The 19820-nt window shown below is 40.6% G+C and overlaps 1 protein-coding gene across 2 annotated transcripts in view; it reads left to right on the top strand.

The window, feature by feature from the left end:
• gpc6a (glypican 6a) overlaps positions 1 to 19420 on the top strand; it is a 47720-nt gene extending 28300 nt beyond the window's left edge. Inside the window, exons 4-10 of one of the 2 annotated variants that reach the window (XM_049718309.2) lie at positions 4542 to 4707; positions 7997 to 8127; positions 10350 to 10493; positions 10869 to 10898; positions 16187 to 16317; positions 16867 to 17042; positions 18061 to 19420. In XM_049718309.2, coding sequence (XP_049574266.1) covers positions 4542 to 4707; positions 7997 to 8127; positions 10350 to 10493; positions 10869 to 10898; positions 16187 to 16317; positions 16867 to 17042; positions 18061 to 18278 — 996 coding nt within the window. In that variant the 3' untranslated portion in view covers positions 18279 to 19420. The remainder of the gene's footprint in view (positions 1 to 4541; positions 4708 to 7996; positions 8128 to 10349; positions 10494 to 10868; positions 10899 to 16186; positions 16318 to 16866; positions 17043 to 18060) is intronic. The other variant, XM_049718310.2, reaches the window with a different exon arrangement.
• Positions 19421 to 19820: the final 400 nt, after the last annotated feature.

Raw genomic sequence — 19820 nt, 5'->3', positions numbered from 1 at the left:
AATGAGCTCTTTTTTCTTCTGACATTCAGGATAGGATGTCGGCCTTCCCTCAGGTGGACAGAAAATGTGTTTTTATCTGCGAACCATCGATGCGGAATGACGACGGTATTCTCTATGCATGTCGTGTAACCTCAAGAGATATTAAATAGCTGGTGGTGCCACGCCACTAGCACGAGACTGGCTTTTAACATGTTTGCTTGTCTCTGGAAATTAAAGAAACAGTCCCGACTGGTACTCGAGACATGCCACATGACATGGTTGCTGTCAGGAAAGATCAGAGGGGCCGTCCCGTCGATGGGTGGGGGGCTCTGTCATGGAATCCCATCCGACCACATTGTTAATATTCTGACAAGACGGCCAGACGTGCATTGAGTCACAGCAGTCTCTCTACAATTGAAGATGAGGAGTGCAGAGACTCAAGTTGAGGGGAGGTGTTTGATGGAGTGGGGGGAAAAAAAGGGCAATTGAAATAAAATTGGTGGGGCACCCACCATTCAACTTCGGGAATTTGTTGGAGTTATTTTTATTTACTAACCTTTATTTATCCAGGTAAGGCAATTGACAGCAGATTTTCAGCCACCACTCAATTTCGGGAATTTGTTGGAGTTATTTTTATTTACTACTAACCTTTATTTATCCAAGTAAGGCAATTTACAGCTGATTTTCTTTTGTAAAGAAGACCAAACAAGGCAAAATAAAAGCAGATATAAATAAAAAATAACATACAGTCAATGTTTCTCAGCGTCTCTGAATAAAAATGTGGGTTTGTAATTGTTTTTTGGTTTTACGGGCCCCCATGGCCCCCCCCAAGGAAAAAAATCTTAGCACTGCCACTGTGCACAACATGTGAATGTTAAAGACGTGCTTATAATTCCTCCCTCATCGAGTTAGGCATTTTGTAAGAAACACCAGTTGGTCTTTATAGTAATTTTGTTTTTTAGTACTAAAGTCATCATGAAAGCATTTCACTCAACGGCTTTTTGATCATCGCAGGGTCTGCGTGTTATTTCCCCCCTCAAGCTTCTAAAACTCATTCTAGTCACTTTTACTTTCTTGCTGCGCGCAAATCTGACAGCATGATTAGACATTAGATCGCTCGTCAGTGCTGCAGAGGGCCAGCGTTTGATGTGAGGGATTTTAGGATTTACGCTAACCTTCTGTGAGCATATACAAGATTCTTGTAAGGAATTACTTGAACATCACTCTGCGGCTTTTTTTTTTTTTTTTGCAAGATCCAGTTGCGATTACTGACAATCACGTCCCTGCCAAAATGTTCTGCTGGCCACGGTTGTCTTTGGAGCAATCTGTTTTGCACAATGACACATCAAGCGTAGTGCTAGCGACACTAATGGCCGTGTAATTGAGCGGGGACGGCGGGTCGGCAACGTGCTCCCGTGCCCAATGCTCTCAGTGACAAAAATTATGACGGAACGACCGAGACAAATTCTTGGCGTGGGTCTCGGTGTCCCACCTGTGTTCTCCTTGATTGGCCTCGCTAGCTCGCAAAGATATTGTCATTCCTCACAAGTGGCACCGAGCCGCTAAGGCCCTGAAGGGAGTTCACGCCATATGCGCCTGACAACACCCTGTCGAATATTTCCGAGTGTCTTCTGCGAGATGTCTCTCATCACTCACCTACTGATAATAGGCAGTAACTTTTTATATGAGCCGTGTTAACGGGTGAGCTCGTTCGTGACTGCCCGGTTTTATAATGTTCAAGATAAGATTGTTAATCCGTAAAATTCGTGGTATTTCGCTAGCTTGACTGAGCTCATACTGAGCTTTGAAAGCGGAAAGTTGATGAGCAGGCCAATGTCTCTGCATGCGTTACGTTTTTCCCGAGCATGCAGTCCAGTAGCCGCGCACAGCGTGCAGCGCTACGTTAGCGCTTATACATCAGATGAGCAGATTAGTGTGTGTTAGTCTTCCACCAGATCTGAGGCATCTCGCACCATGATTTTACCCTCAGCCCGCTGTGCAATATTCAAGTCACTCAAGTGTAAAGATGTGCTAACAAGATTAGCGGATTAGCCTTCATGCGGGCCACACGGCGAGCATGGAAAAACAATGTCAGGAAAAAAAAAATAGATGTGCCTGAATTCCTTCGGAATGTAACTTTGGACATCTTTACAAAATATCACGTTTACAGAATGTTGCATGGAAAATATTTGTTTGCTGCATTTGACTCATGACACATTTGAGCAGGATGCAACACAAGGTTTCCGAAAAGCAATTAAAAAAAGATTTCTCGACAGTAAATGTGTTTTGAACTTGTTTATTTCTGTCTCGCTTTCTCAAGGATTCAATTCCTCTGCTAATTAAAATAGGAACTGACATGACAGGCTGTGTTCAACAAACCATCATTTCATGTCTGGTAAATGTCTACATTGGGTGATTTAAAAAAAAAAAAGGCTTTCTGAAGGCTGCTTTGGGATTTATTAAGTGCAACTGCTTAAAAGTCTCTGTTCCCGAGCACAGTATTTTGCAAGCGGGTTGGCCGTTAAATGTCCCTTGTTTTGTAAAAATGTCATCGTGTTAACGATACTCCTCGGGCGGTATAAACAATTCCCCATAACACAAGCAGATGACACGAAGCGGAGGAAAATGACAACAGGCGAGCCAGTTGTGACGGCTTCTTACAAGACATTGCGTGGTGTCGGGGGCAGATTGCAAATGTCAAAGATGTCGAATTTGATCCTCGCTGCCAGCTGCCAAATAATGGCAGCAAGTGCACTAATAGAGTCTCTGTCACAATGGTGGTATTTTTCCTGAGCTTCTTTCTTCTGCTTGTTTCCTCCGCACAATAACACACACATTGAACCAAATCAAAGACAAACCGCAGCGATAACAAGAGACATGATGAAAGTTGGACACGGATTCAGATGCCACAAATACTGTTATTAAAGTGCACAGTTTCCTCCCTCCCCCGTGTTCTGCCTTTTTGTTGTGACTTTAATATTTTGTCATATTTGTGTCGCCGGGTTTGTGATACTATGTACCTTCACATTACTTTTGTGATTCTTATAAAGAGATGGATGGATGGATGGATGGATGGATGGATGGATGGATGGATGGATGGATGGATGGATGGATGGATGGATGGATGGATGGATGGATGGATGGATGGAAGTGAGAGAATTTTAAATCCCGTTTTTTCTGCACTATAAGGCACACTGGATTATAAAGCGCACCTTCAATGAATGGCCCATTTTAAAACTTTAAAACTGTCGGCTTTTGAGAAAATTGGAGGTTTTTAGGTGCGCCTTATAGTGCGGAAAATACGGTATGAAGAACTTTCTTGGTGAAATTGTCTAAATAATACGAATAATACTAATGTGTAAAGTCAAAGGCTTTGAATGCAGGCGGCAGTCTCCATCTTGCGTCTCTAACATAGTGCAGTCTCCAGAGTACGTGCTGGACACAGTCTGGAGTGAGGCACGAATGCAGAGATGGATGGATGGATGGATGGATGGATGGATGGATGGATGGATGGATGGAAGTGAGAGAATTTTAAATCCCGTTTTTTCTGCACTATAAGGCACACTGGATTATAAAGCGCACCTTCAATGAATGGCCCATTTTAAAACTTTAAAACTGTCGGCTTTTGAGAAAATTGGAGGTTTTTAGGTGCGCCTTATAGTGCGGAAAATACGGTATGAAGAACTTTCTTGGTGAAATTGTCTAAATAATACGAATAATACTAATGTGTAAAGTCAAAGGCTTTGAATGCAGGCGGCAGTCTCCATCTTGCGTCTCTAACATAGTGCAGTCTCCAGAGTACGTGCTGGACACAGTCTGGAGTGAGGCACGAATGCAGAGGCTGACAGGCCAATTATCAGATGTACTCCTCGTTCTGCATCCTCACCTCTGAAGGGAAGCAGATGTGAGAATCCTGTCACTTTGGCTCAAGGCATGGCAGTGGCGCCAGCCCCATCACAAAAGATCAGGCGGGGCGGTATTGAAAACCTCCTGTTGTCACGCTCTTTTATCTCGTGCACATCTCGACACTCGGGTCATGTGACACGTGCGGTGCTGATCAGACCGAACCCAATGGAAGACGTAGGCGCCGGCACTAATTCTGCTTGAATTTTTAAAAAATGATAAAACGTCCAGAGGGCAATATTGTTCTTGCCTTTTGGTTAGAATTAATTTCCAAGCCCTTGGTCTTGTTTTATTTTATTTTTTTTGCAGATTCTGCTATCAGTCCTGAATACATTAAGGATATATTCATACACTATCAACCCAGTCTGAGGTCTGCAAAGTCGGTCCAGTAACCGTAATCGAGATTTCAAAGCAAACATTAGCATCAGATTTTACGCTGCACGTAGATGGAATACGTCAGACCCGAGTCTAGATGCCTTAAGATCCTGAGACAGTTCATGATGATGGTCTAATACATTTGGGACAAATAAATTTGATTGATTGAATTTGAATGATTTTATCTTACGTACTGTTTATAATGGAAATCGTTGGCCCCCGTCAATTTCTATTGCTTGTCTGCCTTGTGTTTACATTTGTATCTCTTCTCGGCTGGTCTTCAGGTGAACGTTGCCGCCGCTTGCGTCAGGGCCTTGACCAAGATGTTATACTGCCCGTACTGTCGAAGCATGCCCGGGCTGAAGCCTTGCCAGAACTACTGTCAGAACGTCATGAGAGGCTGTCTCGCAAACCAGGCTGACCTGGATCTGGAATGGAACACTTTCACGGGTGAGTTAAATCCCGCCTACAGTCTTTGTGTACTTTCAAGTAGGCAATGTTACATTTTCTTGGCTAGCGGGAATTCATAAGTATTTGGTTCTGCTCCGAAAGCATTAAAATCGTATTTGTTCAGCCATTCCCCTCATATTTTTGGGGGATTTGTTTTCTGCTTGCAACTGTGAAGTGATGTTTTCCATCGCAAGAACCCGGGCTGAGTGCTTAAAGCTGGCTGCGGTCCCCACTGTTTGGGATTGATAAAGGAGAGCAGATCCTCGGCAAACATATTTTGTGCCGAGTTTCCAGCAGAGCTCGGTGAGTAATAGAGCGCTGCAGTTAGACTGTAAGTAGCTGCTTGCTGAAAGCTGCGTATGAAAGGAGCCACATTTGAATGGTCCCTCTGGGTTTTCTTTTTTTTTTTTCCCAGGCTAATCCTTTATTTGTCATGTAGACCAGCATCATACAGGCAGTTTTCTTTTCTAAACGAGGTGACTCGTGCGCCCATCTGACGAGTCGAACCGCATGTGAAGTAAAGTGCGCTTGTGAGCTACTCGATGCTTTTTTTTTGACAGGTCTGTCTCGCCCAAAAAGCCTGCAGCCTGCATAGCATGTGTTCTCTCTGGTGGCTTGTCTTCAGCCTCAGATCAACACAGGCCCCAGTGTACTGACTGAAATGTCTCTCTGCTTTATGACATCTGTTAAAAAGTGAGTGTCTTGTTCACTTGTGAAGAGGCAAATCCATCGTCGCAACGGGACATTGTTCCTGACAGTAATGGGAAAAGCTGCTGTTGTAACAGAATTTTAAATCTGGTTAGAGCGAGGGGAACCCTTGAGATGCTTGTGAAAATTTATTGATTTTATTGCACCCAAGTTTTACTGGGATGCTGCTTTTTTGTTTTTTTCCTTGTGTTGTCTGGTTCGACTTTTCCCTCTTCGTTTTTTTGCATAAGACCGTGAAGGGCGAATGATGGAACGGTATTCAATTTGATTCATTCTGTTTTGCTCCATTCAACATTTTAGACATTGTTGTCGTTTTCTGTCTTGTTCTGTCCCAGGCGGCGGTGAAAAAAAAAAAAAAACATGACCAAGGAAAAATATTCGGAACTAAAAATACCCACAATTTGAAAATCACCCAGGTCAAACGCCGTCCAATCAGAATAAATGGCGATACTTCAAAAAAAATTTTACATTCCTTGAGGCAATTTGTTACTTTTGTGGCTTGTTTCATATTTTTATATGACATACATACGTGATCACCGGCCAATGAAAAACAGTGCCCTTGTAAAATAAGAATCCCAAAACAGTATCTATAATATCATAAAAAAGTCATTGTCGACTTGGATACAAGCAGACAATGTCGATAAACCTGAAGGAAGCTGGAATTTACTTGCTTGTAAGTGTGCTGCATGTGTGTCCGGCGTGTGACACCAGACCATCCGTCAAATGCCGTTGTGACAAATATAGCCAGCTCTGCATGATGACGGACGCATCATTATCATTTGTCTTGTCAGCCGCTTGTTAAAATACCCGCTGAGACATTTCTGCATCAGATTCTCTTCGAATTTGGACGGACAGACAAACAGCACCGTGGAGATGGTTATCAATTGCAGTTTAGTGTCTGTGTAATTTCCCCACACTTGATAAGAGGAGGAATTCAACTGCTGGGTTTTAATTACTTTTATCTTTTATGGAGAGATTAGTTGTGATTTAATTGTGGTATTGAAATAATGAGCTTACACGCGTGTATAGTTGCAAATCATAGTCGCCTACAGTACGGTTCGGTACAGCCAGAAGCAAAAAAAAAAATGACAAGAAATATCATAAGCAGCAGTCGGATAGCTCCGCCCCCACGCAGATCAGGATGGTACTCATATTGTTGACGAGTACAATCATCCCTCGTCATATTGCGTCTTGCCATTTTCGAATTGTATATATCTAATTTTAGACAACCAACTGCAGCCTTGCATATATAAGTGCAAGCCAGGAGGAAAGACTCCGTAAAAGATGTCAAATGTCAAACAAAATTGTTTCAAGCTTACTATAAAAAAAATAAAAAAAATGTCCACTGCAAAGCAGATCTGCCATATGGACGACTACAGTAAAGTAGACAATTTTAAAAAAGGCCTACCACTGATAGCACGGATGAATCGTAATGTCTAGGCAAGTGATCAAGGATAAACACTGCAGCACTTTGAATTGCTTTATTGAACAAACAAACGGTAACGGAATTAACACAAAACAAGCAGATTATACACTAGCTACGTGTCCACCACGGGCGCACAGAGGCACTTAACATGCAAAGTGGCAAATGATGAGCCAGTTAACAGCTAGCCACTATCCTGAGCCAACACAACACTGCTGCACACCTCACATGCATGCTTTATATATATTTATTCTTTTTTATTTTATTTTTTATTTATAAAATGGATGGATGGATTTATTTATTTTATAATATATTATTATTTTATAATAATAATAAATAATTTGTTTATTATAAACATTTATTTATAAATATTTTTTTATTACATGATCAAAAATAGGAACTACTTTAATGATATTTAAGTGTGTTAGAAGTTTTTTTTGCAATAATTCTTCTAGTCTTCTAATTCTAGATCTATTTTGTCTCAATTAGGATATAGGGATGTGCTGCTCTCTTGTTAGTGACACCAGAGTGTAAACAATCCTCATTGATTTCATTTGCTCATTCCTTTTTAATTGCATGGCCTGCTTCCAAATGTAACCTTACCTCCCCGCAACTCCCTCGACCCTGAGAACCAAAGCCAATGTTGTTGTTTTTTTTCCCCCTCTTTTCTAACGAGGGCTCTCGGTGAGCTGTGAAAGCTTTACTTTATTTGATGTTTGGCAAAGGAAGCCCACACTCGACTGCTCCATTGGATCGACAAAATGTATATATTGTCACATGCTCTTATTAAAATACTGTTAATTAGACTGTGTCAATGTTCCACAATCACAATTTAAAATCTGAGGCTGATGTATGACTGCTGACAACAATTAATACATTTAATTTATTTCCTAGTGTAGAAACATTCGAGTTTATTTGTGCTAATTTATCACAAATGAGTCATCGCGTTTCCCCTGGAGACTCTTTTGCTAGGTTGCCACTGCTGTTCCCATCCTCTGGTCAAACTATTAAAAAATAACAAGCAAGGAGTGTGAAGCTGTTGAGCGAGGGGAAAAAAATATCCGGTTCTAGTCTGGCTTGCGGAGTAACAACACCCTCAAAAATGCTCCTCACACTTGTTTGTTAATTTATCTGCATGTTATTTGTGTGTTGTGTCAGATGCCATGTTGTTGGTGGCAGAGAGACTGCAAGGACCTTTTCACATTGATGCAGTCATTGAGCCCATTGACCTCAAGATTTCCGAGGCCATCATGATCATGCAGGACAACAACAAGATCCTGTCAGCAAAGGTAATTTTCTCTATTTTTTGCTTAACCTGTATCAAATACAAAAATGTCTTCCACGATTCATTTCACGTAGAAATAAATTATATAAATAAATTATATATATATATATATATAACGGATGACGTGCTCAGTGAATGTCTCAGACAATGGGCATCAAAGGAAGATGAGGTGCTGGAGGGACCATCATGGGAGGACAAGCCCCTACATGGGATGTACCACCGAAACATAGCTGAAGTAGCTGATATCCAGAAATCCTACCAATGGCTAGAAAGAGCTGGTCTGAAGGACAGCACAGAGGCACTGATCCTGGCTGCACAAGAACAGGTCTTGAGCACCAGAGCAATAGAGGCCCAAATCTACCACACCAGACAAGACCCCAGGTGTAGATTGTGCAAAGAAGGTCCTGAGACAATCCAGCACATAACTGCAGGGTGTAAGATGCTGGCAGGTAAAGCATACATGGAGCGCCATAACCAAGTAGCTGGAATAGTGTACAGGAACATCTGTGCAGAGTATGGACTGGAAGTCCCAAGATCCAAGTGGGAAACACCTCCAAAGGTGGTAGAGAATGACCAAGCCAAGATCCTCTGGGACTTCCAGATCCAGACAGACAGAATGGTAATGGCGAACCAACCGGACATTGTGGTGGTGGACAAAGAGCAGAGGAAAGCCGTTGTGGTTGACATAGCCATCCCAAATGATGGTAACATTAGGAAAAAGGAACATGAGAAACTTGAGAAATATCAAGGGCTCAGAGAAGAGCTGGAGAAGACCTGGAGAGTTAAGACTTCAGTGGTACCTGTGGTCATTGGAGCACTAGGGGCAGTAACCCCCAAACTGGAGGAGTGGCTGAAACAGATCCCAGGAAAAACATCTGACATCTCAGTCCAGAAAAGTGCAGTACTAGGAACAGCAAAGATACTGCGTAGAACCCTCAAGCTCCCAGGCCTCTGGTAGAGGACCCGAGCTTGAAGGGAAAAAGAGACCACCCACGGGGGGTGAGGAAAAGTTTTTTTTTTTTTTTTTTTATATATATATATAATAAATTATAAATTATATATACATATATATATTATATGTATAAATTATATCATTATATATATTATATATAATATTTTCTCAACTCAAGTAAATTGCTGCTCTCCATGGTCCTGAAATGTGAAAAAGGAAGATTTAAAGCACGGATAGACTTATATATACACATATATATATATTATATATATAATTTATATCATTATATATGTTATATATAATATTTTCTCAACGCAAGTAAATTGCTGCTCTCCATGGTCCTGAAATGTGAAAAAGGAAGATTTAAAGCACGGATAGACTTAATACACACTGCCTATATATCAAATTTTCAACCAGCTCTTTTTTTTTTTAATGTGGAGCACAAATACCTTGAAGATTCGATGTTAAATGAGATGACTTCTATTTAACCTACGAATATGGAAGCTCATTTATCCTTAAACTTCTTTCGGTTTCAAATTGCCCGGCCGTCTTTGGATTAGAGGGAAAAAAAATCAAAGCTGCAAAAAAAAAAAAAATTCTCTTATCTAAAGGCAAGCTTGATTTCAACTTTTCCACTCCGGTGTATTTAAGCCCCTCCCTCCCTCTCTCCCTTCCCCTGGCGAGATTCAGCCAGGTCAGTTTGAATAAGATGTCCCATTCTTCCCCGTATCACGGCTGCAGCTGCAATTTAGAACGCCAGCCATTGTCTATGCACCCGAGGCAGGCAGGCAGGCAGGCAGGCGCTTCCCAAAAGGTTGTGCTTGGCTAAAAGATTGCTCTGAGATTACCATCTCTCTGAAAATCCACATGGCATTCTTCCTTCCCTCATTCCCGTGGCACTGACCTGTGGAAAATCACTTTTTCTCTGATGCGACGGATATAAGAATTGTAATCGCCATGAAGAATTGATCAATATGAGACAAAAGACAGCTCCTTGTCATAACTGCCGCGTGGCTCACCAACACGCCGGATTGGGGGACGGCGGAGAGGCCGCAAAGGCTGATGAGTTTTGCCGTTTTGAATTCGTTTGGATCGCAACAAAGGCGACGTCGTCAACAAGCAATCTGCACCACGAGAATTTGTTTTACATTTCTTTTGATCCAATAACTCAACTTTTGCATTGTTTAAAAACCTCCATTTGGCAAGAATTGCACAATCAGGACTGCGTTTGTTGTTTTGGACTTATTAGACACGTTTGTCTCCTGCCTTTGTAGTTTTTTCAGAGTTGTGGTCCACCCAAACTTTCAAGCATAGGCAGGTCTGCACGTGGAATTTCCGACGTGTTCAGTGCTCGGTTCAGACCTCACCCGCCCGAGGAAAAGCCGACCAGAGTTACGGAGACGAGCCTGGATCGACTGGTATGTGCTAGCACAACAGTTTTTATATTATGTTATTTTATAAGTTGTTATTGTTGGCTAGAGATGTTTCTAATATTTTGCATTTCTAAATATCTGGGAGCATATAAGGGAGAGAAAACGTGAAAATAGCTTTTGCTCACATTGGGCAAAACTTACCATCTTGTTGAAATGCTTATTCCTTGTCCCTGACAAAACAAATGACACGCATTAAACATATCTGACGGCAGTCGGCCTGATAATTCTTTCACAGCCGACTTGCGATTGTCCTATCGATTTATTAAGTAGCGGCATTTATCATTGAACTTAAAGCATATGTTTGACCTTTGTCCAATTCAATCTTTGTCCTCTTGATTTTTTCCGCTGCTGCTTGACTAGCGGGCTGTCTGGATGACAATGCAACACAGCGTAAGCAATCTGACTTCTTTCTTACCGTGACGCATGCACGCACGTCAAATCACACCTTTTGTCCGCTTTTCCATGCTGGCCTGCTCAGGGTTCATTGTAATGTGTGGCATCATTGCGTAACTCAACATTGCAATGTGACTTGTGGCTTATATATATAATTATACCTGATTTTGTACCTGTCTTGTTTCACATCTCAGGTGTTGACAGAATTTAACAAAATAAAATTGCCGCTCCTCCATGTTTTGATTTTGATATGGAAAAGATCACATCATATTTGTAGACTCACCCCTACAGGGAGCAGTATACAATTTGGGAAGGCCTAATGTACGAAATTGAATATAATATCCATCATGATGTTCTCGGTGGTGTATAATCTCCTTAAGATAACAATCATTACGTTGTCATTTGGCTTGCTTGTGAGTCGGAGAAAGGGTGCTAGAGCCCGTTCAGCGAGTGAAGCACGTTCCAAGTGTTTCATTTACCGCGGCTTCCGCTCAAGTGTTTCCATCCACAACGTGATACGTCATTTCGGTGTGACACTTGAGTACATGTTTGATCAGATACCCTATTTTATATAATATAATATAATATAATATAATATAATATAATATAATATAATATATAGTTCGGAGCAAGCCATGAATGATTGCACACATCACACTGAGAGGACAATGTCATCATCCAAGAAGCCGCAAGAAAAAGAACGAAATCGTACATGCTCAAGTTCATTGAGTGAGCATAGAGAAGTCATCTTTCTTTGAGAAATCATTTGGCTCACTGGGAGTGTCGACAGGAGCGCCAATTACAATTTGACCGATGGCAACAAAGCCAAATTGTAGAAAAGCATTAAACGCGCCGCCTAGCTTCAGCTCTAATTAAACTCGTACGATGCATACAGATCACTTTTTCTATTTAGGATCCCCAAATGAGGAAAAAGAGACAGAGTGTTAAGACAAAAAAAAAAAAAAAGATTTGGATAATGAAATCGTGTGTGTATGTTGACAACACATAGTGTGAGGAAGCTGTTGGGTTTGTAAAAAAAAAACTGCAACGTGCTGCTGACAGACACCTTGGTTGCCATTTCACAAAGTTAGTAGAGCAGAGAAAAAACTTAATTGATCACAGTGAGGAAGAGGTGGCACATTGCAATTATCTTCTAAAAAGTGCAAAAGTCGTTTTCTTCTTTCCTGTGGCCAGGAGTTGTGTTCCGTCTGAGAAGATAATGGCGCGTTGTGAGCTGATATAAGCGCCAATCGAGCATTTTCCGTACAGAAAGTTCACTTCAAATATTTTGAAACAAACATTTTAACTCATTCTTAAAACTTCAATTAATATCTTTAACTTCTATCACCGTCAATGGCACTGAATTCATTGCAGATAAAATATATATATTATAAATGTTTAAGTTTTATGAAGCACCGATACTTTTGGTTTCGTAATCCAAATGAAACCTGAATTTTTAGTTTCAGGAAGGTGTCCCAGTTGACAGCCAACCAGGCCTACATGCCAACGGGTCCTAAAGGACTTAAATCCAGTGATGCGAGATAATTAGGAAAGTTAGTTCAATAAAATGTTCAAGGAAACTTCTAAGCTCTAAAATAAACATTTCCTTTGGCTGACTTCAATGTTCACTTTGAAGTACCAAAAAATAAGAACAGCAATTATTTTGTCCTTGTCACATGCTCAGGCATTTTTATTTGATTGCTTATCATACTGCAAAGGTTTTTTGTCGGGTACACATTTTTATACACAACAGCCTAAGCAAAAACTCAAGAGTGTAAAAAGTGTGACTTCAAGTGTGTCTTATTTAATAAAAGAAGGAAGAAGAAATTTTCTGGTTGCCAAATAACTTATTCATCACGAACGGGGTCCAACGTCGTTACTTTACCGTGACGTGGATAACAAGTGGTTTTAACAAAGTGCTCTTTTCTGGCTGCCGCTCTCTCTCTAAAAGGTATTTTAACAAGAGGGGGATTTTCTCTAATTCTAACAGTTAAGGTCAAGCATTTTGATATTTTATGCTCACTTGGGAGGAACTTTTTGCGTTTCCCCTTCAATTCTTATCGCTTAAAAAAACAGCTCTCCCTTCCCACAAGACTCGTTTTCAAGTGAGAAAAAAATGTCGAGTTTTTGTCTGCATGACTTAATTGCTTGGCTCCCGCGTAGCTAAATGAAGACAAAATACAACATAGGTGTACGAACACCAATTAGAGTAAGCCGCTTCTTGGTGTGATTTGTCAAAGTCTCAAGACAGTTGAGTGTATAGTTTTAAATTCTGTTTTTGTTTGCTCAGCTGCGTGACGCTGTTGCTAACGTCGTATTTATAGTCTCACGCTTTGGCATGATTTTATGTTGTAGATGTGACAAAATTCTGATATAAAAAGTTGCTAATTGAGCTTAATGGCCCGTCATGGTTGCCATTTTGTGCTCTCAGAGACAAACAAACAAAATGTCAAGAAAGGAAAAACTCGTTTGTTGTTGGCGGAGGCTTGTTTCTCCGTCTTTGTGTCTTTTTCTTCTTGCGCGTTTCCGCGTGTCTCATCCGTATAGCTGCTACATAATAAATGCCAAAATACTGAAAGTTTTAAGCCGGTGGAAGTTTTACCTTCTGTCGCTGGCGGATATTTAACAATATGTCTGACAGAAACATGTGCACCAAACATTATGTGCTTTAGGGTTGAGTCTATTTTAAATACTAATTTTTATGTATTTTTCATCCAAAACAAGACTTAAAAAAATACCAAATAAAAAATACAAAGAAAAATAAATAATAAATACAAATACTAAAAAAAATCGAATAAATCAGGCAGACATTTTGTTTCATCTGAGCAACAAGAATCGCATATGACACCGTTTAAAATTAAACCAACGAGGTGAGAATATTGAGCAAATTGCCGTCAACATATCAAGTAAGGGCAGCGTAATTTGAGGCTGAACAGCTTTGAATATTTTAATATCTGTCAGCGAGCCTGTGAAATGAACCTCTGCCGTGCATGAGTTAGTAAAATATTACCTTACAATCGCAAACAAATTGGATTCGACATCACAACTGACATTAATGTCCTCACGAGAAATGTATTTAGCCGAACCACTTGGTTTTGTCCAGAAATCGTCATGGATAGTTTCACTCAAAAAGCCCAAAAGTTCTTCTTAAAAAATACCAGTGTACTTGCTGCATTCAATCTTAGTATGACTTCACAAGTTTTCCAGTAAATGGTGAGCAATTTCCAATTTGGGACTGTTTGGAGCCAAACAGGTGATTTGTCAAAGTTGTCTGAGCAGCCCAAATCCCTCCAGGGAGGTCATCTGCCACGATGCCACTGCCTGTTCCTCATCTTGCTGTTGGCTCAATCTTTTCCCTTTACAAAATACGCACATCATCCCAACTTTGCTCGAGGAAAACTTTGTCCTCATCTGAGTTGAATTAAGCCTCCCCGTGACTAAGGATACTCGAAATAAGTAACTTGTGTACCCATACATAATTTTCCCACCTTTGTATAATATTTCCTTTTTGTATGGTTGTACGAATCAACGCAAGAATTCTGTCTTTATTGTATTTGATCTAGTAACTGTAACCAACTTAGTTTCAAGTTACTTTGAAAGTTTATCTGACAAGCAGCCATCTGTTTGTGAAAGTCTTTCCCCAAATGGAATTTTTACCCTTGGGAAAAGACATGAAACCAGCCGGCTCTGAAATATCCATCTGTGCTTATATTAGGCAGGTCATGCTTTGTTTAGCATGAATATGCTGCGCTAAAACATCTTCCCTGTTGAGGATCCTCCAAACATTCCCAGTAATAATAGTAAAAATTAATATGATTTATACTTGGATCACTAGATGGATTTATCTGCTGCATATTTTGACTACAATACGTTGTCTGGTTTATTGAGTAATCCCAATTATCAAATGATTTATTGTTAAAATAAAAAAATATATTAAAAAAACATTTATAAATGAATAAAATAAGTGGGAGTCTGAGCTTTAAGAGGATCAACAGAATGTTCACAATTTGAACCCGGCTGTCCCTCAGAGCTGAGCATCAGTGCCATTTTCAATAAATAAATCAAAGTCTCATCCCGTCTCAGTTCTCCGTCTCCTTCCCCCGGATCGAGCGCACAAAAGGGAGGCTGCATCTCTGCATGTCTTTAATGCTTCAGTGTCTAGCAAATCAAACCCAATGTTGAAAAGACAGAACTATTGGGAAAAGCCACCTCTCAAGATACACCACTTTTTGCTTTGCAACAAAGGAGAGAGACGAAAATACAATCCCGGCTTGCCTCTTTGCGACCAACTCTGCTCAAATTTCTGTGACAAGTGGTTCCTTTTGCTTTCCAACAAACACTATAGCTTTTTGCTTTTGTATTCTCGCCTGAACTCTCTGTGCCGCAAACATATTTCATATGCTCAGCGTAACAGTCAGGAGAGTCTTTGCGCCTTTGGATATTTCTCTCTGCACATATTGCCTTGACCCTTATTTCTATATGTCAAAGAGTGAAACTCCTCCCAAAGCATCAACGCCACATACTCCTCTTTTTTTCCTTTCATAACATTCCTGCATACATGCATATTGACAACATTCTAACCCTTTAACCCAGCGCAATATTAATTTTATTTATTTATTTATTTATTTATTTATTTTTCTAACAGCTATTTTCATGTATTTATTTATTTAGTTATTTATTTATTTGTGGATTTATTTATTTATATTTTTATTTATCCGTGCATTTATTTATTTATATTTTATTTTTTTATTTTTCTAAATTTACTTATCTTTTGATATTTTTTTTGGAAAGGCAAATAGTGATGTGCATTTCTTGTTCTGGATCTTTTGGGCTTCTGAGATTGGTGGTGTGATCCATTTGTGTTCTCTCTTATCATGACATCAGAAACAATAGCAACATCTGTTCATGATGAGTCCCCGTTTTTCTTTCTTTTTTTTTTTCTCCTCCTGTTTCTCCCACTCAAAGTTGGTGCAGAGTCCAGATGGAATCAGTCACGGGTGAACGCTCCTTCCAAGTATTCAAGCTGGTTCGCTCTTGTACCAATCAAAGACAAACACTTTACGGATGCAAGTGGAGGAAAATAAAACTCAATTGATGGAATAAATGACAACAATTTCTTGCACGCAAGTTGTTTGATTGTGCCGCTGCAAATGTAAACAACTCCATCCGCCTCCTTCTCTGATTCATTTCCCATCCACACTTCCGTCTAACCCTTTAAAACTTCAACTTCGCTAAAAAAAATCATGCTAATGTGATTTTTTATGCTCTGTTTTGGCCTGCGGCAGGTGATTGACATCAAAGAGAAACTGAAGGTGTCCAAAAGGTTCTGGTCCAATCTACCGGACGATATCTGCGCCGACGGCAAATTGACCGAGTCTGACGAGGAGCAGTGCTGGAACAGCCACACCAAAGCCAGGTGAGGAAAACTTCCTTGACTCTTTCAAAGCGGGGCCAGCTTGTCGTGCTCAAGCAACGCGTTCCTACTGGATTAACTCTTCCTTTAAAAGTGCAATAATTAGCACTTCCACAAAGAACTGCTATAAGCGGCAAGATTCCAGACCCCGAGGAGTTGGAACTTCACTTATTACCACTGCAGCGTGGAGATCACTGAGCTGTACCGAAGATTGGACTGGCTGCTTCCTTTGCAGCTAGAGAGAGAGTGAATATTTTACCAGAGCAGCCCCTTTGCACCCCCGCAAATAACAAAATCACAGATGGTGCAATAAAAGATGTTAATTCCTTCGCTTGTGCCAGCACTGTTTTTAAACACCACTCGAAATGCGGAAGGGGCATCGATTGCTTTGCAACACTAAAACGTCCTTAACAATCAAGACATGAGTGGACGGTGGAGAAAAAAAAAAAAAAATCATCCGCGACTAAGCTCCAGAATGCATATTTAATTTTTATTTTAGGAATCTACTACAAAGTGTAAATTATCATGCTAATACAAATTGATTTCATCTAGATATTTCCCAGAGGTGGTGAAGGAAGGACTAACCAACCAAGTGAACAATCCAGAGGTCAACCTGGACATCACCAGACCCGACACATTAATTCGTCAACAAATAATGGCGCTGCGGGTGATGACCAACAAGCTGAAAAATGCATACAATGGAAATGATATCTACTTCCAAGACTCCAGTAAGTGTTATTATATATTTTTGTAGATCTATAAGTGGAGAGCGGAGAAGTTGATGTTCATTCTGAAAAGATACACAAGTACAATACCGTGAATGCATATGAGTCATTACCTTTAATGGAAGATTGCAGATGTTCATCATGGAGCGACTCATTCCAAGGATGCATTTGTTTTGCAAAGAACTAAAAATGGCATCATTATGTTAACAGATAGCCGTTGTCATGGTGACGCAGACTTTGGTACCTTAAGGTCAGTGAGGGCAGATGTGGACTATAAGGTCTAGACAAGGAACGATAAACATGAGATAAATGATTTTGTTAACACCCCTGATCAGTTTGAAGTTGTAATCACATCATTTATAACAATTAGTACTACTTGCACCCATTCACCTCAATTAGAGAAATAAATCAAGCTAATGAGGACCCGTTTGCCGTATGCGTGCCAAGATGCGGCCAATCATATGGACGGATGGATGGAGTACGGGATAATTCGTACTTTGTAATAATGGAACAAAGATGGACTTGAATGTTTTAGTCAACTTCAATTCAACGGGACAGTTAAGAGATACATTCAAAACAAAAAAATATATTTCAGCCTTGGAAAACAGAAATGGGGTCTTTTTGTCTGAGAGTTTCGTGGTATCTTCTTTTTAAGTCCTTCCTTGCCTCGTTTAATTTAATAAACGGCAAGAGCGTTAAGAGCAGGACCAATTGAATTTGTTGTATTAGTTCGAAATGCCCTCAAGCACACATCCAAAGTGAGACGTCGTCGCATGGATTCAGCTTGATTTCATTTCCATTTAGCAGGTTTCCACGATTTTGGTTATGTCTGCTTTGTTTTGGACACAGCTTGGAGCAATTCATTTCCATTTTGCAGGTTTCCACGATTTTTTTTATCTAAAGGCTAATACTGTATATATTGCAATACACAATTTTCCCTACACAATTTTGTTGGATGGAGACTTTGTAGTGAAATGTAACATTCCGATGTATTCTCAACCGAGTCAAAATTTCCACCCAGGCGACGAAGGCAGCAGTTCGGGCAGCGGCAGCGGCTGCACCGAAGGCTGCACGACGGAGGCCGTCCTGGTCGGATCCGAAGCTCCGGTGATGGTAGCGGACAGAAGCGACGTCCACACGGCGGCGGCGGGCAAGACGCTCTCCCACGGACCCTCGCAACTGTTACTGCTAACCACCCTCATAGCGTCGTTCGGCACAATGCAGCCCGGATGGAGATAATACACCAGCGTCGGCTGCTCGTTAACGACTACGCCGTCGAGTACCGAGGCCCGTTGCTCCCTCGCCGGACCTGTTGGGCCTTCCGGAAGGTTTCACGACTGACTGTGTGCGAGGAGTGAAATGCGTACAGTGCTGCATCCTTGTCATCCCCCCCCCAAAAAAAAAGCTTGGTGATGAAACTGACAAAATGGCGGCGTTGGGAGTACATTTTTAAAATCATCGCAGGTGACAATTCACTTCCGGTGTTCCTGCCAGTTGTTTTCTAGAAAATGCAGGAATGTGGTTTTGTCTCCTTTGTACGGCAACTGCGGTTAGTTTAACCTGTCTGCACCCCCCTGAAAGAAAAAAAAAAATGCTTACTTGATGCATGCAAGTAAATAAAGCTCAGATATGCTTTGTTTATTCATTTCAATGCAAGCTTCTAAAGCTTTTAAGGTTTTGATTTGGACACGATTATATTCGCTACCTGAATAGATTTGAGTTTTTATTCCGATGGCGGTTTGACTTGAGGCGACTGCTGTCCTTCAAGTATCTCATGCTCCTCTTGGACTACTTCAAGGGGAACGGCTTTGCACACACATATTTTGCTGGCTTGAGTTGTTTGAATCGAACACTAATCCGAATACCTCTTTCTTTCCAATCAATGGAATTTTGTTCTCATGCAGTTTGCTATGACTCCAATGTGTTTCCTTCGAAGGTCTCAGAAGTTAGTGACTTAGTTAAGGACCGATAACCATTTGTTTGAATACGCGTCACATATAAAACAAAAGGACGCAAACAACAGAATGCCCTTCTACTTTACTTTGCAGGGACCAACTTGTCAAAACAAAACCTATCCGTGATAAATCACGAGCTAACATGTTTCAATTACGCTTTGTTTGTGGAAGCGTGTAGAGCATATATCAATTCTGACTACAGCAAGTTTTGCTCACTCGGTATTTACTTAACCATCAGAGCAGATTTTCCAAGCATAAGTTTGAAGATTGATGCTCTCTGCACAATATCCACCGAGCCGTCAATTTGAAACGTGTGCAGCGGTTCGAACAGGGGTGTCAAACTTATTTTCATAGTCATAGTTTGCTTCAAAAGTCAACCCAAATAAATGTATGAACGTCTTATATTGTATATACAGTAGGCTATACAACAGAAACTAATGAAAACTAAAATATTGAAAAAATTATTTGAAAAAATGAATGGTGGTAAAATTGCTAACAATATCTCGATTTTTTAAAAGTGAAAACAATTAGAAATTTTGGAATTATCGCACAAACTCGATGCACGAGTTTGTTTTTGCCGGCCACCTAAAATGATGTGATGGGCCATATCTGCCCCCCGGGCCTTGATTTTGACACCTGTGGGTTAAAGCGAGGTGTAAAAAGATTTCAGACATGTTGCGGGGATACCAATAAATGTTCATAGCAGCAGGGCTGGTACAGAATCACCAAGATGCAGCGTGCGGAAAGATAGATACCTGAAAAGTGAGTCTCTTTTCTCAGCGGAGACTTTTTTTTTTTTTTCTTCCCCAAAGCAGATGAACAGCTG

Source organism: Syngnathus scovelli, chromosome 4 (assembly GCF_024217435.2).
Source record: "Syngnathus scovelli strain Florida chromosome 4, RoL_Ssco_1.2, whole genome shotgun sequence".
Classification (NCBI taxonomy): domain Eukaryota; kingdom Metazoa; phylum Chordata; class Actinopteri; order Syngnathiformes; family Syngnathidae; genus Syngnathus; species Syngnathus scovelli.
Note: the sequence above shows the minus strand (reverse complement) of the source record. Positions and strands in the feature narration are given on the sequence as shown.